This window comes from Orbicella franksi, chromosome 9, assembly GCF_964199315.1.
Source record: "Orbicella franksi chromosome 9, jaOrbFran1.1, whole genome shotgun sequence".
Lineage (NCBI taxonomy): Eukaryota > Metazoa > Cnidaria > Anthozoa > Scleractinia > Merulinidae > Orbicella > Orbicella franksi.
In genome coordinates this window covers 8,517,819-8,535,826 of record NC_138153.1, presented here as the reverse complement: position 1 = coordinate 8,535,826, position 18,008 = coordinate 8,517,819, and the positions used below count along the sequence as shown (strand labels likewise).

Genomic DNA, 18,008 nt, shown 5'->3' with positions numbered 1-18,008 from the left:
TCATTGTAACAATCATAATTCAGTAGAAGCCCTACAATAACACCAGCCTTGTCACTTAATAACACAAATCTGTGTTTTATAATACACTTGCCCCATGTCAACTTCTTCTTAGTGCTAACATGAGCGATGAAGTCACGAGAACTACCAAAACCGGAAAGCGGACTTTGAGAAGGTCTATTTAGAAGGTCTACTTTGTAACTTTATAGCTTGCTCTAAGTTGTCCAATTATGAAAATTAAACGAGGAAATAGAAGGGCTCTTGGCCTTTTACCATTTATTTTCGGGGGAGCCTGGAACAAGCTGAATTTCATTGGTTCAGACAGGGAAAAAGTTGCAAGTTCTTACTATTATTTTTTTTATTTTACATCAATTCCTAGCATGGAACTCCAGGATTCATTTCCTAATAAACAGAAAGGTTGACCACTATACAAAATACAACGCAAAGTTAATCTAAAAACTACTATCATTAAAAACTAAAAGTGAAATACTTTTCATTAATTGTCTTTTTGCCTGTTTGGCTTCTCTGTACCATAACTAAATACTTAGGAATCGATTTCTTACAAAAAGTGGCTCTACAACATTTTTTCAAACGTTAATCTGCCTCAGCTTGAAACTGTGAACTCACCGAGCTCAACTGTTTTTCTTTTCTTAATTGTGCCTTATAATAATTGATCTGACTATCTTTAACAGAATGAAGGGATTATATTTACAAAAGAGAAATTATAATTATTTCAACTGAGTTTCATAAAAATGATTTTCATTTAAAACAAAAAGTACTGCTTTCCCTGTCCATTTGGTTCTGCGCTTGAAAAATTAAAAGGATGCATTTACAAATCCACTGCAGGCTTTTGGTAAAACCTGATAAATTGCTGATAAGATATTTTACCACCGAGAAAGTTAGTTGGACGAGAGAATTGGCGCCTGCCAAAGGAACTTGTAGGTTTAGCGGAAACAAACTTGGCGCCAATCTCTTGTAAGAAAAAAATGAGAATTCAATATCATTGCCAAGAATTTCTGGACGGGGTTATGTTAAAACCTCTTCCAAATTGCTCGCTGGCCCTACGAGCATGCCGTCACTGTAGCCTGGTGCGTTTCACACGGCCGAAGACTGGGCCCACTGCTGTGATTGGTTGCTGTTGACTGACATGGCGTCTGGGGTAGTGGGTACTTCCACTGATGTACGAGCCATGATTTCTCGTTCCAGTTCCTCGCACTTGTGACGGAGCTGCAGAGATAGTCAAAGAGTGAAAGTTAATTGCATTGCGGTGCACAGTCCAAACTGAATCGATCTCTCTTTACCTGCTCACAAAGGAGTTGTAAGTCACGACTTCTTTGTTCTTCTGACTCCTGAGAAAGAACAACGAACAACTTCGTCAATTCTCGCGCTTGGTAAATGACACTCGGAGACAAGAAAACAAAAGAACATTAGCAGTCAACTGATCGATAAAAATTGTTTAAGCAATCTCTTACCTGGGGTTGCATGGTCGGATTCCAACGAATGTAATAACGAGTCCATAAGTCAAGTCTTCTCATACTAGCCACCGGAAACAGCACCTGACGATTACAAGGACAAAAACAGGCATCAAAAGTTGCAAAAGCTTTCAGATTTAATTAACCATATTGTCTTTCCTTAAGGTCATTCCCCAGTGTTGCATTGCGCATCCCTACTGCGCATAATTTCACGCGTGATTAGCGCGCGCATTAAAAAATGGCGGCTTTTTCTTTACAGCTGGACCTCGCCATAGAGGAAAATCGTCATTTTCTCGCAAACGAGTATGGTGACCTATCATTTTTTTCTGCTGTTTTGAATTGAGTAATAAATTTCTCTGTGTAAGAAAAATATGGACCAGTTCTCAGTGAAGAACAAAACGCAATCGTCGGACACGTGAATTTAGCAAGCAATCGTGACTACAATCATGGTGCTATTATAAGGATTTATATGGGTATAAACAAGGTGCTTTTGCTCCTAAACAAACATGGGGACCCCTCATTTTTATTTCAAAATTTAAGTTCCTATAATATAAACAATCGATAGGCAAATTTACACAAAAATCTCAGTGCAGGTTCTATTTCAGCGGAATGACCTTAAGCACAGAAATCTGTACGCGGCAGAACTACAGAGAATATTAATTGTTATGAAAATATATTGGTATAGGGATTTCATCAACATTTTAAACAGGAGGGCAACTGGTTTTCGCAGGAGGGCAAAACCTTTTGAACTGAACTTCTCTATTAGAAAACTTTCCACTGGATGGTCAAACCAGGTGGGCAAAATTGTCCTTACAGACGGTCAATTTGACCGTTGCCCGGCCCTTAATGAAACCTCTGTTGGTAGTTTCCTTGTTTTAAGTTCATGAAATAAGGCGAAGGAAAAGGAACAGATGACTAGACGACAAGAGAATGGCAAATTGTGGTAACAGACAAAGATAATATACTGGTGCACTTACATGTTGGTGAAGATGTGGAGCATACAGAGGGTTCTTGAATTCCAAGATCTGTTATGTTGAAACAAATCAGAAAGAGATTAATAAGCAGTACATGTACAAGTGAACAGTCGAAAATCTAACAATTTTGTTCACAAGCCAGTAAAGACCCAGTATCATGAAGCAGCTTGTAGAAGACCACTATTTTGTCAACTTGGCCCAACAACAAACCGGCTGTGCGAAAATAGTACCTTACACAACATCAAGAAATCCAAAGGAAAGTAGGCCACGTTTGAACTAATGTATCCACCAAAAATATCAATGAAAATTTACAAGTTATGGCCATAAAACATAAAACATGTCCACAGACCACTCAGGAAAATATTTAGGTGTAACAAGGCCAGGGTGACAAGTTGCAATAATTTATGACTTTGCGGGACAAAGATTTTCACAAGTATTCCCCATGCCACACGCAGCAAACGGTGGCTGCGAATTGGCCCCGCGACGTGTTGAAGCGACGTGTTTTGGAAGCAACACACACGGAGCAGCTTGTCGCAAAGACCTGTCGCCTGGTGTGTGTCGACCTTAACCGTTTCGCGGTGCCGGAGCAAAGAAGGAAAACAAAAGGAAAAAAAACTTACACGAGTGTTGATGTACGACCACAGAGAAACTGTCTTGGATTTTACATCCTATAGAGAAACAGACGTGAAGAGTATTACCAGAAAACTAACTTCATGCGATAACTTTATTAAGGTGACTCAAAACAGTTTCCGGCACTTAAAGTTTGATGGGTCTTTATAATCACTCTTCAACACTTGACGCTACAATCATGGTACCAAAAAACTGCCCAATCATTGGTGAACACGTTGTTATCATTTTCTTGACGCAATAGGTTACCATAGCAACAGCATCACCCTTAATTACAGCTATAGGGATTTATAATTCAAAAGCGGCACGGTGAAATTTTTCTATATTATCCAATTTTGATAAGCATGATAAGACGCAACTTTTGGCAAAGTTTAAAAAAATTATGTACATAGGGTGCAGAGCCACCTTAAAGTTTGCATCAAGTGATAAAGAGTGGTTACAATGACCCATCAAAATCTAACTGCTGGAAACTGTTTTGAGCAACCTTAAGTGAGGATCACATTAGAATTAGTACACTGAACATGTACGTCGTAAAATTACTTCCTACCTCTTTCATTCTCTGTGACTCTGAATTGTACAAGAAAGTACCAAATAAACAGCTGAAAAGAAAAAAAAATAACATTTTACAAATTGAATCTGCGCAAATTCCTTTTCGACGAGCATGCCTCAAGTCCATCGATCAATACATATTTCCTGTCAAACACAAGACATTGCCGAGTCAAAGTTAACATTTATTAACATGTCGATAAGCAGCAAATCTCCCTGTTAACTATGATTATTGATAATCTCTTCAAAACATGCACCTAACTGGGAAAAAGTCCGTCTTAAGCTAAACCTTTGACTTAACCTCGTTTGATTCAAAATCATTACATGTAATGGTGGAAATAAAGTAGAATTTCAGCAAAATACTCTTTATCATACCTTGTAAGATGGTCCAGCACGGTTATCAAGAATTGTTCATTGAACTCAAAAGCGCAAGGGAACTGTTGGATTAAACAAGAGATCAGCTCAGGGCCCATATAATTATTTTCAACATTCAAGTGAACACAGTTCACAAGGGATGGAAATCACCAAATGAATAGGGTCAGATTGTTCAAAGCCCGCTTAAACTAACTTAGGATTAGCAGTGAATTTTGATTAAGTTTTGTACTTTTTTCGGTGAGGTTTTTTTTTTTTAACTTTTAACTGGATGATTTCCAGTCCGTACTGCGCACTCTCGAGGGTTTGTTTGCGTTCTTTGTTTTGTTTCATGTAAGACATCACAAAATGTAAACATTTCCCAACTACTTACAAGAAGTAAATTCAAAGTTTCAAAACAACCGCCATTGTGGATGCGAAGTGGTCGAAGTTTTTTGCTTCGTTCTTTCTCACATCACTTGATGAAACAACTTCGCAGCTGTAAAAATCAAGGAAGCTGCTGAAAAAAGAATTTGAAAGGCCTCAAAGATAAGATATGTGGTTTGTAAGGAATAACATCGATTCGCATTCCATCGAGTGAGATTTATAATGTTTATAAACATTAGGGTACTGAGACTGCGCAGTACGGACTGGAAATCATCTTTAATCCTGGGTTTGCGTTAACTGGTTTTCGAACAACCCGGCTCACAAGTACACAAACCTGCTTGGTAACCTGCCACACACAGTCTATGAACTGCAGGAACACAGGAGACCGCTGGTCATCAGCATGATTCTTGTCTCCATGACCGTAACGCTACACAAAGAAAGCACAGTTATCAATAGATAACAGACCCGGACGGGCAAATCAGCGCTGTTGACGCAAATCTTGGCTGGCTCCATGAGACTTAGCAACGGTGCTTAGAACCTTCTCTGACGAAAAGCGCAGAGGAGGAAAATTAGATCTTCTGTAGCAAATTTCTCACAGATGAAGTTTCAATTGAAACAGATACTTATTCCTCTCAACTGAATCCCAAGTAAGGCAAATGATTCGTAATCGATGTTCTCGGATTATAAGGGCAGACTCACCACAGAGACGTACAAAGATCGGAAACACTAGTACTTCAATTACACCATCTTGCCTTTTTTTTTACTGAAAGCCATACATTTTGTTTTTGAGGCAAAGAGCAATGAGTTTCCCAAGTTTCCATAGGCTCGATTAGCAACCTGTGCACCTTCCCTGAACACTCTTTAGTTCTTTGTTTACTTTACTTTACCTGTTGAAACTTGTGTCCAAAACTTGTCCATTCCTTTTCGATGAGAACCTGCGAAGAAAATCAGAGCAGAAACAACAAATCTAAGGACTTGTCCCGAGAAAATAACGAGCAACGAAAATTTAAGTATACCTCAAATCCTTCAATTGTTCGGTAATAAGGATCCAGTAGAAGCATGGCAAGAGCGGTGAGCTGAGCAGGAAAAAAAAGAAAACACGGTCGTTAGAAACCAGAGAGGAACTTACATTGAAACGCATGACTTCTAGCAACTTTTTGCAATTATTGGTGTTTCAAACTTCTTCGCAAAAAGTTAATGGAAAATATGACGTCTTTTTGGACTTAGATATCTGAAAACAACAAAGAATGGTAGGGCAAGGGACGGGCTCGATTTCCGACGCTCTCTCGAGTCCGGTCTACGTTCCTCCCCGAGAAGAGACAGCCCTTCGAGTGAGGAGCGCGGGCTCCTTTCCCGAACAGCGGCTGGTAATCGAGCCTAGGCAAGGGGGTTGGTCTGACCTGTGATGTCCTGTCCCAGCCGTCACTACAATGTACCACTACTGACATACGACATCTGTCCACAGCATCAGCTATTTTCACCGCACCGGCAAGAATGACCTGAAAATATTACCAATCAATCAATCCATCTATCTATCAGTCACACATTGAGTCAGTCAGTCAATCAATGAATCTGTCAGTCAGTCTACGTCTGTCTTCATCTGTCTGTGTGTCATTTAATCAATCGGCCAATCAGCTCAACAGTCAGCCTGTTTGTCTGTCTGTCAGTCTTTCGGTCTGTCGGCCTGTTGGTCGGTCTGTCAGTCAGTAAAACAGCTTGTTTGTCTGTTGGTCTGTCTGTCTGTTTGTCTGTCTGTCAGGCAGGCAGTCAGTCAGTTAGTTTAACCATTCATCACTTCTAACGTTACTATCATAGCAGTCTACCTTAATATGCTCCAACCAATGTGTTCCTTCCAGGTTTGTGAGCCAGTGAACATCGTCAATTGTTGGAAAACAGATGTCTTTCAGTTTACGCAAGCTAAACAAAATAATAAAACAATAACATTTATTACATCTTTTGGGAATACAAGTCAGGAAACAACTTAAAATAATGTATTTTCATCTTTTCTGATAGTTATCTGAATCCATTGTTTTTGTCTGGCCATGCATGGCCCTGTTGTTTAAAGAACGTTTTTAAGATCTTTTCCAAGATAAGCGTGAAATTTGCCTTCACGTAAACTTGTATTTTCCAATGAAGTTTTTTCTTCAAATTTTTAATCCTCCAGTTTTGACGTTGAATAATCCCGTCATCCACAGATCAATTTCCCCAGTGGTGTAAGCAGCCCTTCTGAATTCATATGAAAGAAAGAAATCCGTAAAACAAAGTCAACGAAAATCTTTTTCGTGTTAACTGAAATAGCCTACGAGCGTCTACTTTCTCCGTTCCGGATTTCAGTACAACCCGCGTTGCGTTGCGTTGCGTTTTTATGCCAAACATTTTCAGAATTTTTGGCATAATGGAGAGCACCTAGAGTGTCTTGTCCAGGAAAACTCAATCAACTTACCATTAAGCTAGCTGCCACAGGGAACTGTTAACGAAAACAACGCACCTTTCTCTCATGACATGAATATTTGCAATGTCCAAGAAAACAAGTTCAGTGTTCTGATAATTTTCCTGCACCTCATAACCTCCTCCTTTTGCCTGAAAAGGTAAAAAAATGTCAAAACATTTTCAAGTCGTTCTTATTTATTATCCTACTTCTTAGATGTGATGATGTATCACTATCATAGCAAAATACCCTTACAACTCAAATTATATTTACATGTATGGGTATTACAAATACAAATGTTTTGTAATACCCGAGACCTGTATATTGAACAGCATAAAGTTCAACTTCAAACTACGGAATAGATCTATATGTATCTTACCAAGGGTAAAGCAGAAGTAAAACAAGAAGATCTGTTAGATCTTATAACCGCGCTTTTAAAATTTAATTGTTTTCTTAGTACTACAGTCGCAACGCAGTGCATATTCCAAAGCAATCTTTGATGATTCATTGATTACTGTAGACATCACAGCACTTGATCAACATAAACTCTATTATCGCACCATCAGTCGTAGCCGTTGTGACATCTCCGATGACGTAATAGTCTTAATCTGGAAGTTTCTTCGGGATATGTATGGGCATGAAGATACGAACACTATTACAAACCGCTTTCTTTCTTTAAAGTCACGATTAAATTTAATTGTTTTTTTCCCTTGAGTTAAGGGTTAGCAAAGAAGTCACACGAGTCACATAATTCAAGAATTGCGTTATCTAAGGCTATCTTTAGTACGGTGGTTATTTCCCTATCAATGACGTAATCTTTGCACGTTCTGACACGTTCTTTGCTTGGCTTGCAAATATTTAATTTTCTTTCCGATCTATGAACTCGCTGCGATTAAACAGTCAAAGGATTTACTTCATTTGCCTAAAACCGCAAGAAATACTCGCAAAATTACAAATAAATTAATGACCGTCGCTTCTGCCGAAATAAACTTGCAAAGTAAACACGATCTTATTTGTCGCGTAGCGAAAGTGAAAGCTGCAACGTCAGCGCATTCCATGGCTGACGTAATACCTTTTTTCAGCGTATTTATTATTCCCTTTAAATCCAACGCTTTGATAAAAAAAAAAAAAGAAAATATATTTTACCCACAAAAAAGAAAACAATATCCGTAAAATTGTCCGTGTATTTATGTTTTAACAGCTTCTGGCGGAAAAACATCACACGTTCCGTGACTCAAAGTTTGGCCGAGCGGAGGTCTGTGTCTGGTCACCGACAAAAAAAAAAATAATAAACCACGGGTAAACCTAGAACCGCGCTCGGCCCATGGCCGCGCGGTTAATAAAATCATTCAGCTAAGCATGCGAGAAGGCTCTCTTGTTTAAATTTTGCATGTGCAGCCTGCACATCGTAGCGGCTACGATTTAGATGGCGAGAGCACCTGGGGAGAGATAATCACGACTGCTAGCGAGGAAACCCAAATAGGCCAGCCTGCTCATTGGCTATTTTCAACTGTACAAACCTGATTTGCTAGAGCATTGATCTTAGGTCTTGCATCCATTATTATTAGCTTGTGGCCTCTCGCATTGGCATCCAGAATCGCCTAAATGCAGGGAAAAACACAGAATCGATCTGAATTAAGAAGAAGGATGCATTTTTTTCCTGACATTTTGAGTGGTTTTCTTACAGTTATGCAAAAACATAGAGTCACTTCTTGTCAATCAACAAACACAATGAAAGCAAAAACGTGTAACGAGTACCGAATTCAGAGAAATATACAAAGGCATAGCCACAAAATGTTATCCGCACACACTGGACATAGCTGTGAAAACAATGAGTTGGCTCAATAACATGCCCAGCCAGATTTTCTGGCCCTCACTCCTCCAAAGTTACCCCAAGGCTTTGTTTAGTGTGAAATTTTAGCCAGATTTAAGTTCTCCTTCAGCCAGTGAAATTCGCTGCAAAGCCAGTCCTAAGTGACATTGCATATTGCAGTGCGCTTATAATGTGTGCATATGCACATGAACACTCTACAACTTCCCGATCAAAAACTAGACTAGTTTAATTTTTCTTGAGAGGGGAATTCTGACAAAAAAAAAAATCATATTTGAACTGTTTTCCAAACTAGAGAGATCCTTTACCTGAAAGTATTTTTCATCATCTTTATTCCTGGTCTTCCCAACCAGTCCAGCATTAGGTTGGCTGGCTCGAGTAATGGAAGCAGAGTTCTTTGGGTGCAACCAAGAAAGCACCTAACAGACAAATCAAAGAACAGTCTACCAACTCTCCAAATACGATGATTACTATTTACAGTGCAACTCCACCTTACGGCCACCCCTTTATCACCGCCACTTTAAACTGGCCCAAAAAAGGTCAGTCATTTATTTGTTTTATTTAAATTCCCCCCTTAATACAGTCACCCCGTTAATACAGCTAGATTTTTGTGGCCCATTGGTGACCAGATTAACGGTTTTCCACTGTATTTATTACAAGCAATCCCAGGATTAGGGAGATTAGCTTCTGAATTTACTGTAAGTTGTGCTCACACCATTGGGTAAATGAAATATAGTTTAAGGTCTACAACTGACATTTTTCTAGTCAGAGTTAATTTGGTGCCAAAACACTTCAGTCTAGAATATCTTTAAAAGCATTTTAAAGTTTGAAAACTGTTTGCTAGGTTCGGTTGGGTTCCATGGCATAAAAAGCCAAGATATAATTTAAAATTTCTCTCTTCCAAAGTGAAATCAGTGTGGGCGACTGGGCATACCAAAAGACCATTATGTTAATTTTCAGCCCTGTATACAGTACATGTAAAACAAATGACTCACTGGAATTCTTTCTCTGCTTCTAAAGGTGGCTACTTTCTTCAAATCCTCATCAGTAACACTGACTGGCACTGCTAACTGAAATCAAATGAAACATAACACACCCATGATTTGACACATCTTTGCACAACTGACAGACCTGTATGTAATAAGAACTACTAATTTTATAACCTAGCATCACATTAAATGAAGTTACAAATTTCACATGTTGTTCACAAAAGGATGATGTTGTTGAATGAACCTATTTAAGAGTTAATTCAGTCACTAACTTTGTTCAGGAGGGCAAAATACATTTGGTATCTTTGAGTTTCAATTGTATAGGTATTATATTCACAAATTCTGGTCATAACAAAAATTACAGTCATCCACTGCAATAATAAATTATTTGCTTATTATGAAATAGAAGTGATTATGATTACTACACCTCCGTGCCAAGGGACTGTTCTCTGAGTCAAGTTAATTTTTCACTGAGTTCTCAGCAAAGGAATAGAGCTTGCATGACACGACATACTCAGTAAGTAATGGAGATTACTTCAAATCGTGAATGAATCATTTTGTTGCCACTACCAATGATCTTGTATGAGTTCTGTCTACAAAATATCTCCTCTATGAAACAAGTACCAGTAATAAATTTAATATATTAGGAAGTTCATGAACTTTTTTTTCTTTTATAAATATATATATTTTTATTTGGTTTTTGCCGTTAAAAAGACATAATTACAACTCAGTACAAAAATAAAATAACAATACAGTGCAGAAACGAAAAAAAATTCTACAAAAACTACATTGCACTTGAAAACCACCCCCCCCCCCCCCCAAAAAAAAGAGGAAAAAAATTAAAAAGCTACATTTAAACATTCATTTACTGCCCTGCATTAAAGTAAAAGTTAGGTACCTAGGGTCAAGGTTACAACATTCAAGATACAAAACTTGATTTTTGGTGTCATTGTTGTTTTGTATCGGTGTGACTACTATGAATGAAACACAAATAAAAACAGCTCAAAAACAAAGAAAAAAAGTTACGTGTACATAAATATGTAAAGCATCAAGACAGCCAAGACAGAAAGTTATCCCACTTTTTGTAATGATTTAGTAAAATTCCCTTCTCTTTTGCAATATATAATTCTAATTTATAGGTTGCTTTTAACTTAGCTTTGAAGACTAAAAGTGATGGGATAACTTAAGAAAGCTTGCACTTATAAATAAAATATTTAGCAAGCAAAAGAATATGATTCACTAAAAGAAATTCTTTGTCAAGGTCAAATTTCCCAAAAAGATTATCCAACAGTGAAGCATTAAGTACAATATTGGCATCCACTGCAATCCAAGATAACAGTTCTTTCCAAAAGAAACTTGATGACTCACAAAAATACAATAAAATAATGCTCCAGGGATTCCTCCTCTGCATTTCAAAAGGCACATAAAGGGGATTCTACCATTTTCAACCGGTGAAGTTTTTCAATAGTGAAAATAATCAGGTTTAAAATTTTATATTGGAATTTTCTTAGTTTGGTGTCTAACGTAGTTTCAAAAGCTAAAGAATACAACTTTTTCCAGTCAATGGTAAGATCAGGGTAATTGCTCAAAATTTTAGCTTTTGCAGTGGCAGGAGTTTGCTTCAAAGAGCGAAATTTGTTGTAGACCAACTTAGATGTAACATTAGCGAGGTCGATCATTTTACCCATAATTATTAATTCAAAACAAGTTTGATCCCTAGGAGAGGGAGCACAATATGGGTTTGTTTTTATTATAGAACGCCATTCCTTTGCGATAGCATCAAAAACACCCATTAGGGCAAAGGAGTAACAAGGGGAAAAAGAGGAATTCATAATTTTGTCACTTTTGAGAAAAACACCCTCCTTAGAAAACAGGTCGCCAACCTTAAGAATTCCTAGATTATAGAAAACCGACTGAAAAATGGATTTCCCCTCACTTAAAGTATACTTATTGTTCCAGATAATTTGATTCATTATCCCCTACCCCTGATAATTTGATTCATTAACCCTTCATAAGATGACGAGCCGTAATTTGTTATAGAAGACCAGGCTTGCAAACACTCTCTGTAAAGTTCATGAACTATGATGACTCACCAGACCAGGGTAGGTTTCACATAAGTCATATTTTTCATTGATTCTTGTGATCTGCCAGCATTCATTGGGGACATGCTGGAAGTTACAAATTAAACGTTTAGAAAATTAGTACATAAAAAGGATTCAGTGAGCACAAGAAGTACTTGAAACAAACTATTTTTAATTATTCAATGTACGCATATGCTACATGACTAATGTTTATTTGAATTACCTGTCTTTGAAATTCTTTCTCTGGATCGTAAATATCCCATCCATTGACATCGAATCGTTCCTTGTAGGAAAATGCAAAGAAGGGCTGCAAAAAGGACACTTCTTGTCATTGATGGCAAACAAAATATTCACTGAGAACTTATTAAAATGTTGTGGTTATACAGTTGCTTCAATTCGGTGTTTTCCTTCGTTTTATGTATATTATATTAAATTATATCACCATATAACAGAGGAAAGGAAAAAGCCAAATTTTACTAAGGGTTAAATTAACCCCTGACATAAATATGTCGTAGCAACATCATAATTTACACAATAATTCTTATTTAGCACTGAAGTTGTACAAGGGAAAGAACATAAAAGTGATAGTTTTGGGCCGGGGGAGCAGGGGAGGTAAAATGTGCTGACATCTTTTGAGGTCAGAGACACTGAAACATGTTGAAATCAAATCAGACTTAAAATGTTCCTTTGGTCGTAGGGTGCTTTTAGGGCACACAATGGCATTAAAAATTAACCTAAAAAAATAAAAATGTGATTTTTTCCTTACCCTTCCAATCGCAGCAGGAAATGCATAAAGCTAAAACAGATGCAAATGAAAATTAAAAAATAAAACAGTGATACACATTGTTTAAGAAATGTATAGCTTGTCAAGGATATAAAGCATAGAGGTAAAAATTTTCTTGTACTAGATCAATTAAAGACAAAATGAAAACTGAATATTCACCATGATTAATTTTGGTTGGTAATACATGTAAGACAAATAATTAACTAAGCAAAGTTTATTTTAAAGCAATGTTGAAAAGGTAAATATTTAATAGTTGACATAATGTACCAATTCTTCATCAGATCTGAGCAAATTACAGATGGGGAGAATCTAACATTGTGAGTTCCCTAATCATTTCATTACAGGGGTTGCATTAAGTCTTCAGCAGGAAGGCAACTGGTTTTCACAGGCAAACCAGGCAGGCAAATCCCGTGTTCTGTCCTTAACAAAACCCATAATTCATGGCAGGAAAAAATACATCCCTCAAGGTCACCATCATTGTAATTCTGTACTGCCCTGATGAAGGGAAGATTGCTGTCAATTCAAGTCTTGATCTTTTACTTATTTTGTTAATGATATTTTATTTAACATTTACTGGAATTTTCTCTTTCTTGATGTAATAAATAATAACTAGTACAATTCCTTTACTTCAATATAAAGATCAAGATTGGAAGAATTTGATAAATACCATAAGCTTGTCATACACTAATCGTCTGGAGTGATTCTCTACTTTGTGTGCAAAACGTAAATTTCTCATATCCTGAAAATATAAATGAAAGCAAAATTAATTACAGTTGATAAGCTCAACATGGTAATAGAACTACATTTACACTCTTCATAGAAAATTGGAGTTCTAATGCTGTTCATGGTTTTCTTCAATTCATGTATGAGTGTTTCTTTGATTTGATACCAGTTGCACTCAGAAACAGCTCCTGGAAAGTAATACGATTTATCTGCAATACAAGGTTTCAAAATAAAAAATAAACTAGCTCTATTTGCATTATTACAAACCCCACCTTAAGTGGTTGTAACAATGAGTAATGCTCATTATTTACCTTGCAATATAATTCCAGGCCATATGCATTTTCTCCTCTGCTAGTGGTTCCACCAATCTTCTCTACACGATAAATGGTACCTAGTGGTACTTCTACTGTGAATGGTGGGTCCTAGTGAACAATCGTAAGTAATGGTAATCAAGTTAACTAGTTCTCTTCGTTGTTAAGGACAAGCAACAATCACAATGGAAGACAGGAGTCATGGGTTTGACCCAAATCTCGATCAAGTTGTGTACATAACTGCGATGATCATTCATGTCATAATCATTATTCATCATTATAATGTCTTAACAATAATAACTGTGCTACAATTGTAGATGGTGCCAGAAATAATATTGATAGGCAAAATAATGAAATTCATTTGACCTCATCCTAATATCACTTCAGCAGTAATTTCACTTTTACATTGTGAGTTACAATACAAGGTACAGTGTAAAAATCAATTCTATTTACATTCTGGATTTATATTAATAATTATAATTTATTAATAAAATGAAATTTTCCAGTTTTGTGAATGATTATTCTAGAAATCTAAGATAGAATAAAAAATAATTATTCGTTGTTTATTTTAGATATAATTAAACTGTTACAATGATATACATTCTAGCATGAACCTGTGTGCAAAGAGAGTCATGTCTGATAGCCCTGGGTTAGTGAATTTTAGTAGTCTGGCCACTGGATTGTGCCTTTCACTTACTGGAGGAGCAAGAACATTTTTGAGAAAATTCACACTACAGCGGTACTGTAAGAGTTGAAGTTTTTGGGACTGGTGAAAATGAATTTCAGGTTAATAAATCATAGTTACAGCCTGCAAATACAGTTGTTTTGTATTGCATGCAGGCTGAACTGTCACAGTTTTTGAATGGTTGTGTTTGCACGTTATGGATTGCGAACTACTTGAAGTAAATGTCATGACTAACAGCTAATTCATATTGTAGAGTTTCTCTAAATAACAAGTTTATGGCTTACATCGTCCGCTTTAAAGTGAAGTCTGTAGTTTGTGAGTTGAAGTAGACCACATATGGCACCAGTAAATGGGCAGAGATAAGTAACATCTTTGGCTGGAGAAGGAAATTGTCAAAACAGTTATTGACTGTTTCACATAATATAATTTATTATAATTATGGAGAAGAGTGTTTTACTGGGAACTAAACCACTCGTAGATTCCATACGCCACTTCATCCGGGACCCGAGTGGCATATTTTCCGTATGTCACCTTTGTGAGTGTCGTATCGTTCAATGAAGTCACGATTCCCGCCTTTTGCTTTTGATTAATTGGTTTCTCCATATAATAAAAGAACATTACAGGTTGGCTCGAAGATATGAATTTTATGTTCGAGTGGCAAGAACAATATCTCACTCGTTCGCTTCGCTCACTCGTGAGATATTGTTCTTGCCACTCGAACATAAAATTCATATCTTCTCGCCACCGTGTAATATCCTCTATATATTATGTATCTATAACCACTGAAGAATACTGTGTGTACCATTGCCACTCTACAAAGTTTTTAATCAATTTTTACTACTTTTTAGCATCCTTTTGGCAACTTTATGATGGCCGGAAAGACATTAAATTGTCTTGATGCAAATATCAGGCTTGAAAACTCGGGCCCTTACAGTTCTGACTTGCATTTCCTTTGACCATTTGAAATGAGAGCCATTGAAAGGTGTCAAAAAGAAGTAAAAAATGTTGTAAAAAGCGCTCTGGTTGCCATCAAAAAGCACCATCTACTCAGTACTGGATCATCTTGGCCAGTCATTTTGCTAGTCATTTACCTGATTCTTATCAGAAAAAGATGGAGAAATCAACCACCTACTCCATCAATAAAGCTGACAGCATCAAGACTTAGGTACAATTCCAGATCTTCACTGTAAACGACAGTACAAATGTACATTATAATGTTATGCTGGTGCCTCTACTGACAGTAACTTACCACTTGCTTGGATTTTCTCTCCATCAAGCAGTTTTAAGTCACCTTGAGAGCTGGAGTCACCCTAAAATAATATCACACCTCAACCATCAATACACCAATTAACATAAAGTCAATTTCAGATGAGGCTGTAAATAATCTACTATGTGAGATAGTCATCTCAGGTCTACCTACTGGTGCATAAGTACTGAAATATGCTGCTGATATACACTGTACCTAAACATGTTCAAACTGCTGTCAAAATTCAGTCATGCAATACTGAATGGGGAAAGGGGATAGGCAGAGCTTACTGCACCTCTCAATAACATGTGAATTGCGCTAAATCAACCTTGTCTCGTTTGGCTGCCATCAGTCATCTTATATACAGCTTACCTCTTAGTTTAGGTCATGTCTGTGGGTAGAATTTTATTCATTTTGTTTATTTCTCTTTTTCAAGGTTCGTTGGTTGTTGTCACAATAAATATTTTGATTGTGAGCAGCCCAAAATGTAACTGTTAGTTAGGTTTTAAACTTCAGACTTTGTGTGTACAATGTAATTGAAAGGTGCAGTAATCATCTTAACCCATTCCACGGTGTATATAAATTAACAATATTTAAGTACTCACTTATATATATCTCAGTTTACTCAACTTACTCTATCTCCTGGGTAACCGTCTTGATCATAGGAACCATTATTAGGTGAATGTGACCTGTGCTGAGCAGAACTTCCTTCAGATGCTTTACCATGCGAGACTCCTTTCATTTGAGTATTGTCCATTACAGAAATAACCTTGGAACTCGTTGTCACCCCTCTTTCTTTCTCACTGTTAAAAACATCAGTTACAGTTATATAGGTCATTTCCTTGTTGCTTTTGGCTCTGCTTCAAATCAGTTCTTAATAGGAAACAGTAGCAAACCATTCATATAAAAATGACAGCCTATCTGGATGCTCATTTTCATTGAATGGGACTCATTTTCAGGCACAAAGTTTTGTGATAGGGACTCACTTAATAACAAAGGAAATGGACAACTTGAAAATAACCTATCACAACATTAGTTACATACATACAAACTTTCGAACAATTATACAGACAGACAAGTTCACTTTGGGTCAGTCATCTCCCTTACATGTATCAGAATGCTTTATAGAATGAGGCATAACAAGCACAATCAAATAAGATGCAGCACAATAGTTTAAAGGGGCTCAGTCACAGTATTTTGACTTATTTTGGCCACATATAAAATTACCTTTAAATGGAGAGAAACCTGAAAATAACAGTTTAATAAGATAGAAAAACACCAAAGAGATAATGATAAACCATAAAGGAACAAGGATGGCTAAGGATGGGGAAGATTGACACGGATTACAAACGACGAATTTGAAAAATTGAGGCTAAACTTTTCAATATGCGCAAACCGTGACTGAGCTCCTTTAAGGTGATTCCTCAGAAATGAAAGTTATCGAACAATTTTTTTGAAACTTTCCCTGAATGTTTCCTATCAAGCACTGTTTTGAAAAATACAATAAAAAGGATAGGTAACCATGCTCGCTTAAGAGATACAATGGGCCAATTTTACTCCATTTATGCCTAATCACGCGTGATATTTCACCAGTTCATGTTACATTTTGCCGTAGCTGGAAGCAAAGATTATTAAAGCAATACTTGACAAAAATCTGGATAGATAGAAAGTCAAGGGCACTTGGAACAATGTAATATATAATTTATGGAAAAATCACACAATTCTAAGCACCATTTACTCAAAGCATTCCTCAAATCGTTGTTACTTTTGTGTTTTTGAAGTCATAATTTGCATCCTTGAATATGGTTTTGTGCACTCTTTTAGCTATATCTTTTTTTTCCTTCCCAGTAATTTTTTTCTTTATTTTTTAACTTGAAGCACAATTTTTACATCAAAATTATGCAATAAAAAATATAGGCCACCATGCCTGTTTAGAAGAAAACGAGTATTTATTTTGCTGTTGAGCTAAGCTTGAGGGAAATCTTTTGCCTTATCTATGTGCACGTGTTCGTGTGCACATGGTAAAGACTCGAAAATTATGCACAGTGGGGATGCACAATACAATACTGAGGAATAACCTTGAGCGAACTTTTAGAATGTACCCATTGATTCTCTGCACCCATGCAACAGTAGCACCGCTGATTTTGAATTTTCCAAGTATTTTCAAATACAAGTCTCTACGCTTAAATAAAGGCAATTAACATAGCAACTCTCCTGGAGGCCAACTATTTCTTGGTCTAGACGTGCATTGAGAAAGCAATTCTTAAAGGGAAATGACCGAATGTCACTCCCTAAGTCTTCATGCAGAGATTTAAAATTACACGCTTTATATCAACATTAAACTAAAAAGCGAACACTCACTACGCAAAAGATCAATTCAAAATGGCAGATACCACTACAAAATAAGTAGAATCCTTGTTAGATTTCTTACCATTGGCTGAATATTGTGCTTGGAAAAATCAAGAGTTTCCTCGGCCATATTGGATTTGGGGTCAGCCTAGCCTCGCTATGGAATGTTAGATCCAGAGAGTCTGGGTACGAATGACATCAGAGAAGTATTCTCAGAAGTTTTCCGG

General features: G+C 36.9%; 1 protein-coding gene across 1 annotated transcript; it reads right to left on the bottom strand.

The window, feature by feature from the left end:
• Nucleotides 1-346: 346 nt before the first annotated feature.
• On the bottom strand, nt 347-17,983 carry LOC145498357 (phosphatidylinositol-3,5-bisphosphate 3-phosphatase MTMR2-like). The gene is made up of 25 exons (XM_081478280.1): nt 17,864-17,983; nt 16,067-16,235; nt 15,436-15,496; nt 14,471-14,562; nt 13,502-13,612; nt 13,135-13,206; nt 12,450-12,479; nt 11,907-11,990; nt 11,696-11,770; nt 9,609-9,683; nt 8,922-9,032; nt 8,303-8,383; nt 6,843-6,934; nt 6,178-6,271; nt 5,755-5,853; nt 5,371-5,430; nt 5,242-5,289; nt 4,689-4,781; nt 3,992-4,053; nt 3,618-3,669; nt 3,064-3,111; nt 2,447-2,494; nt 1,470-1,553; nt 1,299-1,346; nt 347-1,224 (listed from the first exon to the last, which is right to left on the bottom strand). The coding sequence occupies exons 2-25, from the start codon at nt 16,187-16,189 to the stop codon at nt 1,093-1,095; spliced, it is 1,875 nt and encodes a 624-aa protein (XP_081334406.1). The 5' UTR covers nt 16,190-16,235; nt 17,864-17,983; the 3' UTR covers nt 347-1,092.
• Nucleotides 17,984-18,008: the final 25 nt, after the last annotated feature.

What these genes read in the sequence shown, in the direction of transcription:
- LOC145498357 (XM_081478280.1), bottom strand. Translation starts at nt 16,189, where the DNA reads ATGGACAATACTCAAATGAAAGGAGTCTCGCATGGTAAAGCATCTGAA. An exon ending in GAAGCAGAGAAAGAATTCCA is followed by an intron (nt 9,033 to 9,608) that starts GTGAGTCATTTG and finishes TTTGTCTGTTAG; the next exon opens with GTGCTTTCTTGGTTGCACCC. An exon ending in AGTCACAGAGAATGAAAGAG is followed by an intron (nt 3,112 to 3,617) that starts GTAGGAAGTAAT and finishes GTTTCTCTATAG; the next exon opens with GATGTAAAATCCAAGACAGT.